Raw genomic sequence first — 7608 nt, forward strand, 5'->3', positions numbered from 1 at the left:
AGAGTGCAAAGACACTGCCGTAATACCGTTTACTGATTGCGACTGCTATAAGCAGTGTAACTCTGACCTTATTTGAAGAGTACTTAGTACCTACAGTAAAATAAGGCGTTCCAACATTAGTTCATAGAGACAAAACATGTATGTTATATCAATAAATAAAGGAATGATGAACTACAATTTTCTCTGGGTATTGTTTACTGATACCAACCTTCATCAGCTAGCTATATAGGTTACTATACTCTTTGAGCTAATCCATATCCCTTTGGTACATCAAAATCTGACACTATTCTATTTCAGGAAGATGTCATGCTCATCGAGTACCTGCTACGCTTCGTGACACGCTTACGCCCTCTCGCGGCAAACAAAAAAGTTGACATAATCAAACGCCTAATCGCCTCATTAACACACCAAACAGTTTCAATCAACAGTACTTTTCTTCCAACACAGAGAGACTTCGCTAGGTTAAGAGATGGAACTTGCAGTCAAGTGGTGAATTTTATGTTACGTATGGTGATGGAGATTCAGAAAGACATGGTGAAGCCTGGCCGAGATGACACTGATGTTGTTATCCGGCCAGCACGGAGACTCAGAATAAAGGCTTGGAAATAAATGGCATTAATTTTATTTATATTCCTATCCTTACACCCTTTTAATACAGATAAACAGATACAAGTAAAACATGATTTCACTGAAACAATAACTGCTATTATTTGAAGTTCTGAAGGTCTTACTAATAAGCAGTTGTGTGGGCAGTCTAGTTTTGAAGACTCATCCAAGATAAAACTCTACAGGGAGTTCATAAAAATTTAGTCCGAAACAATCTAAATTTCTACATCTAAATTAAAATTAGCTATCTACTGTTTTATCCCTACATATTTCTATATTACATCCAAAGATTATATATAAATATAGATTACATCTATTATTATAACCTAGGTATGTATGTATGTGTCCCTGTAGTTCCGGGACCAGAATAGGGCTACGGTATCCCCTGCCTGTCGTAAGAGGCGACTAAAAGGGGCTTCCGGGGTTGCGGGTGGCGAAAGTGGGAGCTCAAACCGCCCGGCCAGCGACCCCGGGAAGGTCGGCGGTATGTGTTGTCGCATACCGTCGTGCACATCAGACGGAGTGGCGAGCAGCACTCTCGCCTGGGCGGAGCCTGACGGGGCAACGCGCTAAGAGGACTCCGGTTGCGTTCCTTTGGAGATCCCGGAGTCCCCTACGCAGTGCCGAGGACGGCCACCTGAGGGGTTTTAGTGCGGTAAGAATCCCACATAACCCCGTGTCGCTCCCACGGCATAGGGTACCTTTTGAAGGTTTCCCCCTGGTAACCAAAAAAAGAAAAAAATAAATAAAAGGTATGTATGTATGTATTTCATGATCACAAGGTTGAATTTAAATCCGATTTTCCGAACGTACAAGACGATTCACTCCTCTACATAATCTGTATCTAGTTTCATATAAAAAAATATTATCTTATCTGTGCACTTCAAGCGCCCATGTCATCGAATCTGCTTACACGTTGACACCGCAATTGGTATACCAATAAGACTTTTACAGTATAATCTTATCAGATTTGTGTGAAATCAAACTAAATTTTTGAAAAATGTCGTCCTCCGATGAAAGCTCGCAACTTAAAGCTGGACATCCCCCCGCTGGTATGGAAACTCTTTGTTTAATTTTAATTTAACTACCTTTGTTATAATTACAACTATTCTTTATTATTTTGATTGAGACAGACACGGCATATGGATAGAATTAAGTTAATTTGTGCATATTGACGCTCGTACATCGGTTATATTTAGTAAAAAAGTATTAATTTTAAAGAAAATGTTTTGTTTTTATTATTATATACCTACCTATCTATATACATACGCAATTAATGTTTTCAAACAAAGGATCGATAGTATGAAGGTCATAAAAACGTCAGAGGCAACAAAATAAACCGGTTTTTAGTCCAAGAGCCCAAATCTTTTGTTTGTTTGGAAAGTTGATATGTTATTTCCATTACAATGTTATATTTACTAAAAACTAGTTTAATATTTTTATACTTTTCTCTTTTTATTCCCTTGACATATGAAATCAGATTAAGTGAATGCACATTCTGGGGCTAATTAATATAATGCAATAATTGATTACACTAATAAGTTATTTTTTATGTAATTTGTCCAAAAAGTGTTAAACAATTGTCAGTTTTCCTAATAAAATGGAACAATTAAATAAATCTGTTATGTCACAAATACTATTTGGCTCAATAATGTGTAAGTACATTTGTCCAGGCAAATAGTTGAACAGACTTTTCGCAACCCACATTTACCTTGTGGCCGTAGAGACATATGAACTTGAGACTAATTTGCCTAGATTTGCATACACCACAAAAACAAAATATATAAATCATCAAAATATTCACATATTTAATTTTCAAACAGTTAAAGCGGGCGGCATGAGAATAACTCAACACAAGCTGCCACACCCCAAGGACACCAAGGAAGTACCCAACGAGGACCTGACCGGCCTCTCTGGTCCATCTGCCGTTCCCTCGAACCCTGTCTCCATATCCGGTGCTCCAAACAGAGGTAATGCTGACTTCACTCCGGAGGCAGCCCAAGTGGCCCACAGCCCTAAGCCACCCGCACACATCAATAACAGACCCAACCCACACATCCAACAGCCCAGGAAGTAGATGAAATAACCGAGTATGTCCCAACCACAAATTACATTATGTGCTCCTACAATAACATCAAGAATTAATATTTTTATATCACAACATGGACTTAACAACTATCCTATAATACTAACAAAAGCTAACACCGAATAATTTTGTGCACTATTAAAATAATGAGTATCTAAAACATCCTAGGATCGAAGTAGGATAAAAACATTGCATATAATATCTTCTCTCGAGACTTGTAAAGAAGAAATTTTACATTGTAATTAAGTAAAAATAAATAGAGCATTTTTCAAAATTAAACAATTCCAAATCTTGTATTCACTTATGACAATTGATTACAACATTTTGAACTATACAGTAATTCTCTACAAAAAATGTCATAACATACTAACTTATGCAGTACAATTAATATCTACTAGTTTTGTATGCTAACATAATTTGTCAGTAGTAAGTGGAGACTATGAGTAATGCCATAAAAATAACTACCGGACATAATTCTGCAACTTGCGTGATGACTGTAAACATAATGTCAAGTACTAAGATACATCAAGGTTATGAATAACCTGAATTCTGCTATTTTTAAACACTTATTTCCTTATGAATAAGGAAATAAGTGTTTAAAAATAGCAGAATTTAAAATTTGAAATTTGCCTGGTAAAACTAAGATTTATATTCAACTTTCATATCATTGGCATATTTTGGCTGCCTGGTTTAAGTGTGAGTTGATGCAAGAACTAGTTACATATAAGTATATTATTCTAATCTGTTTCTAACTGTGAACTAAATGATAATTGTCATTACTCACTATGATATGATTGCCACCTGTGTATATTTACTGAAGGTAAACACATTAAATTCTATTAAATACGGATAGATATAGATAATGATACTTAAAACGTAAGCAGTATTTATATTTTATCTATCTCTCCATCTATCTCTGTCATCACCATTTATTAATAAACAGGTCATCGGTAAATAATTAAGCACATGATGTATATTTGTAAGTTGCCGGTCAAGTCTGTTAATTGGATTGGTATATTGAGAAACATGTATTATAATTAAGGAGTGAAATGGATAATAATTTGGATAATTTTCAGAACCCAATCCAATGGGATACTATAATGACTACTTACCAGATAATTGCTTTTTATAACTAGCATTGCCAGATTGTCTAGAAAAGCCATACATAGAATTATATTTAACCAGACACAACAAATTCTGCATGGTGTTTGTCACTAAACCTATGGAAAAAAATCTGGCAAACATACGCAAACCAAGTCAATATTACTATCCACATGAATTTGTGATGGTTTGGCGAGTGTGTAGATGGTTTAAAATTCTGGCATAAAAATAATTAATATAAAAATGGTATCCTTAGTTGTTGTCAAATTCTAAAGCATCTATACATTTTATAATCTGACTGGCAATTTATAATATTAGCAGACATTGCAATATTAAAAAGCCACATTGTAAATCTGGCAACATTAGTTTCATCTCTAATAATTCAAACGGAATTGTTTATCATACACTAACTGATTAAAATTATTTTTATAATATTATTATTAAAACTGAATAAAAAACACTCCTTATCACTAATATAGTCTCGCTATAACAACCTAATCATTAAAGGCTATATTCCCGAATTATTCGACGAGGTTAAATTTGATTTTCGCTTTAGTCACTTTCAAAATTATATGTGAAAAAATATAAATGTTAATTATTTATTGTATGTCATCATATATTAGGTAGTAGGTAATACATATATTATTTGAAATTAATAATCTATAATCTGTTTTATACTTAAAACAATTAGTGATCAAATTTAACCTTTATTTGTTGTTGAAAATAAAAAAATGTGTTAAGTTTTGCTATGTACAATAATAACTATTATATAGCATTATTAAACATTCTGTAACTAAAAGTCAATATGTGGTCATACAACCAATTTTATCTTGGTCTGGTCACTGTAATATACCGACACAATTCTGCAACTTTTAAATAATGCCTATTGTTAATAATCAATCTGGATAGAATTTACAGACCTAACATCGAATTTTGACAAGGTTTAGTATGAAGAATTGACTAATGTCGAGCTCTGGTAGGAAAACATTGGATAGATAGATTATTAATACTCATTGCGAACTGTATAATGAAACATCCTACCATTATAATCTTGGTTGTATAACCATGAAACTGCTTTGGTTTTTATTTGCTTTTAAAAACTTTGATTATTAAATGATTATAATACACTATCTTCATAACACATCTCTATTATGTATAACATAATCCAAGTATCTATTATTCACTTGTAAACTTTGATGTATAGGTTGTAACTTAGATATTCTATATGTCTAGACTAGTCTACTCTCTTTCTCTCACACACACACAATCGTGTGTATGTGAACAAAAAAAAATTCAATTGTTTATTTTCACTGACGATCTAGGCATATAATATATTAAAGTTGAAGTTACATATAAATACGCTCTTCTTTTTAAGCACAAACATATGTAATATGTATGTATTTATAATTTGATATTATTATATTAATCTCTTTATAAGTAGAACATATAAATTGTTGAATTATATTTTGTTAAATCAAATTAGAATTGAATTCAAAATTTTTTGAGTGTTTTTGGAAAATGAGTACATACAAAAACATATCAGCCTTTCTTTTCATACAAACATAAAAATAACATAGATGTGTTTATATATACTTTTGTTTATGCTTTATATAGGTTGTTATAACTACGTTTAAAAAATATGCAATAATATGCTATATTATTTAATAATATATGTGTAGAAAATCATTGTAAATCATATTCATTTATAAAAACGAAATAATCAAATGGACTCCTAATTTTATTAAATTTTCATACAAATTTAATATTTGACTGATATAAATAATGTTTATCAATATATGTGGAGTGACAGACACATAAGACCTATTTGACTGATGTATCACCAAAGTCTTATACGAAATTAGGAGTCCATTTGATTGCTTCATCCATGTTTATAAGGTTCATGTAGGTATATGAAAAAAAGTGTGAATTGAAAATAATTTATTAAAAAAAATATATTATTAATGTCATTTATTATTTTATAAGTGTATTTTTCATTTCTTATATTTGTCCATTAGAAATGTATGATAAGTTGAATTTGCTTTTTTTTAAAGTATAAACGGGCTTCCCTATTTTACTCTAACATCTTCTATCTTCGTATAAAAACTTCCAAGTTATTTCTTATATTTTAGAAGTCATATAAAAAAAGGTTTTTTTGTGAAAATAAGTATGAGCTTAGAAACACGCAATAATCCATGTGTTATTGTATTCCGTAATATATAAGGTGTGTTGAGATAAAATGTTATCGTTCAATTTATGGAGTAAATTGGCTATGTTTTATGTTTTTAATTATGGCCAGATTAGTCTACTAGTTCCGATATCCGTTCCGATACTATAACTAACCTTAACATACATTTTCATCATTAATCTATGTAAAAGGTTTCCTATGTTAACTTACGTAAAGGTATATCCTAGATTTTAATGGGTGCTAAGTACAGTCATGTATACAGTTGAAATTTTTATATGATGGAGTTAATTGTGGCATTATTTTTTAAAATCCTGCTGGACATGTGTCAATATAACTGGAAGCCTAGGCAGTTGATTAATAAGGCGTTAAAATTGCTAAATGTAGGCCTCTTTCAGAAAATTAAAAAGGGTTGTTTTAGTCAATTTGTACAGGAGATTATTTTTAAATGATGGGTGATTTTTCAAAAAGCTTAAGTTTTGGAAAATTTAGAGGGCTAAGACCCCTAAGAGGCTAAAATGGGAATTATGGAGTTTTGGTAGGCAGTTGCATAGAACATGGAATTTAAAAAGAAACTGATTTCTTAAGTGGTATTCAAAAAGTAAACAGCATTACTGCGTTGCGGCAGATTTGGGGTGATATATAGCAGCTAAGAGTGTTATTACTGCCGCAAAGTACCCACTAACCTAACCTAACCTAAACAATTTGAAACCTCATTTCATATAGAAATTTCAACTCTACGCATGAATATATTTCTTTGTTTAATGAGTGCATTTTATTACATTCCTAAAATATTATTTCAAGTACACTATCTATAGTTATTTTTGAATATTTTTCAAACTGTCTCGGTCATCAAATATTCGGAATTTGGGACCATGAGTTTTTTGGATTTTCTTTTAATTTTCTATTTAGTTTTTAAAATATAATTGTAAAATACAATTTGTTTGTTTTATTTATACCTCTCTTATTATGTTTAGAGTAGTAATAATTTGTTTAAAATCAAATTCTACTGAAAATGAGAGCTCTGATAGAATAAGAAACCAAAAATAAGGAAGACAATCAGAATTCTCCATTGAAATACAACTTTCCTTATTATTACCACCATTATTATGAATAAAACCGTTCTATCAAATTATTTCCTACCTAAAGTAAAAAATGGCAATTTCTGTCTAGCTTGCTACCTTCACAACGTAACGTAAAACGTAGAGAATTCTTAATAGTTTTATTTTACGATGTTCTGATAGTTTTCAATCAGGTTTAAAATACTTGACTTACATATCGGTCAATTAAATTTTATCTGGCAATTGATATTAAATTTGGTTGATAAGGTAGGTGCAGTGTGTAATTGAGGTGTTGTATGACGACCGATAATAAATTATTGATTCATTTTGATTTCGAAATATTTTAGATTATTTTCTGTGTTTTGGCTGAGATTTTAATGAGGGTTCTGTTAAAATTCCTCTTACGGTAAAGTAGAGATCACCACAGCGTACTTTTTGTATAGCTGAGAGCTTTACTTCAATAATTTTGTGGTACATCTTCGAATAATAAACCACGACACTTGGAATATCTTAAAAATACTCAATCAAACAAGTAAGTATCACATTGCATAAATGCAAAGTTTATTATATCC

The 7608-nt window shown here is 31.4% G+C and overlaps 2 protein-coding genes across 2 annotated transcripts in view; both read left to right on the top strand.

The window, feature by feature from the left end:
* LOC140756706 (uncharacterized) overlaps positions 1-610 on the top strand; it is a 32929-nt gene extending 32319 nt beyond the window's left edge. The window contains exon 13 of the mRNA XM_073092260.1: positions 298-610. Coding sequence (XP_072948361.1) covers positions 298-609 — 312 coding nt within the window. The 3' untranslated portion in view covers position 610. The remainder of the gene's footprint in view (positions 1-297) is intronic.
* An 871-nt stretch (positions 611-1481) lies between these two features.
* On the top strand, positions 1482-2981 carry Drp (death-related protein). The gene is made up of 2 exons (XM_073091804.1): positions 1482-1658; positions 2430-2981. Exons 1-2 carry the CDS (start codon positions 1607-1609, stop codon positions 2681-2683), a joined length of 306 nt encoding a protein of 101 aa, XP_072947905.1. The 5' UTR covers positions 1482-1606; the 3' UTR covers positions 2684-2981.
* The last annotated feature ends 4627 nt before the right edge of the window (positions 2982-7608 follow it).

This window comes from Epargyreus clarus, unplaced genomic scaffold (genome assembly GCF_041222505.1).
Source record: "Epargyreus clarus isolate Ecla_fem2 unplaced genomic scaffold, WU_Ecla_fem_2.2 ptg000035l, whole genome shotgun sequence".
NCBI classification, from domain to species: domain Eukaryota; kingdom Metazoa; phylum Arthropoda; class Insecta; order Lepidoptera; family Hesperiidae; genus Epargyreus; species Epargyreus clarus.

Coding starts and splice junctions, on each gene's coding strand:
- Drp (XM_073091804.1), top strand. CDS start 1,607: ATGTCGTCCTCCGATGAAAGCTCGCAACTTAAAGCTGGACATCCCCCC. Junction 1,659..2,429: donor AGCTGGACATCCCCCCGCTG/GTATGGAAACTC, acceptor ATTTTCAAACAG/TTAAAGCGGGCGGCATGAGA.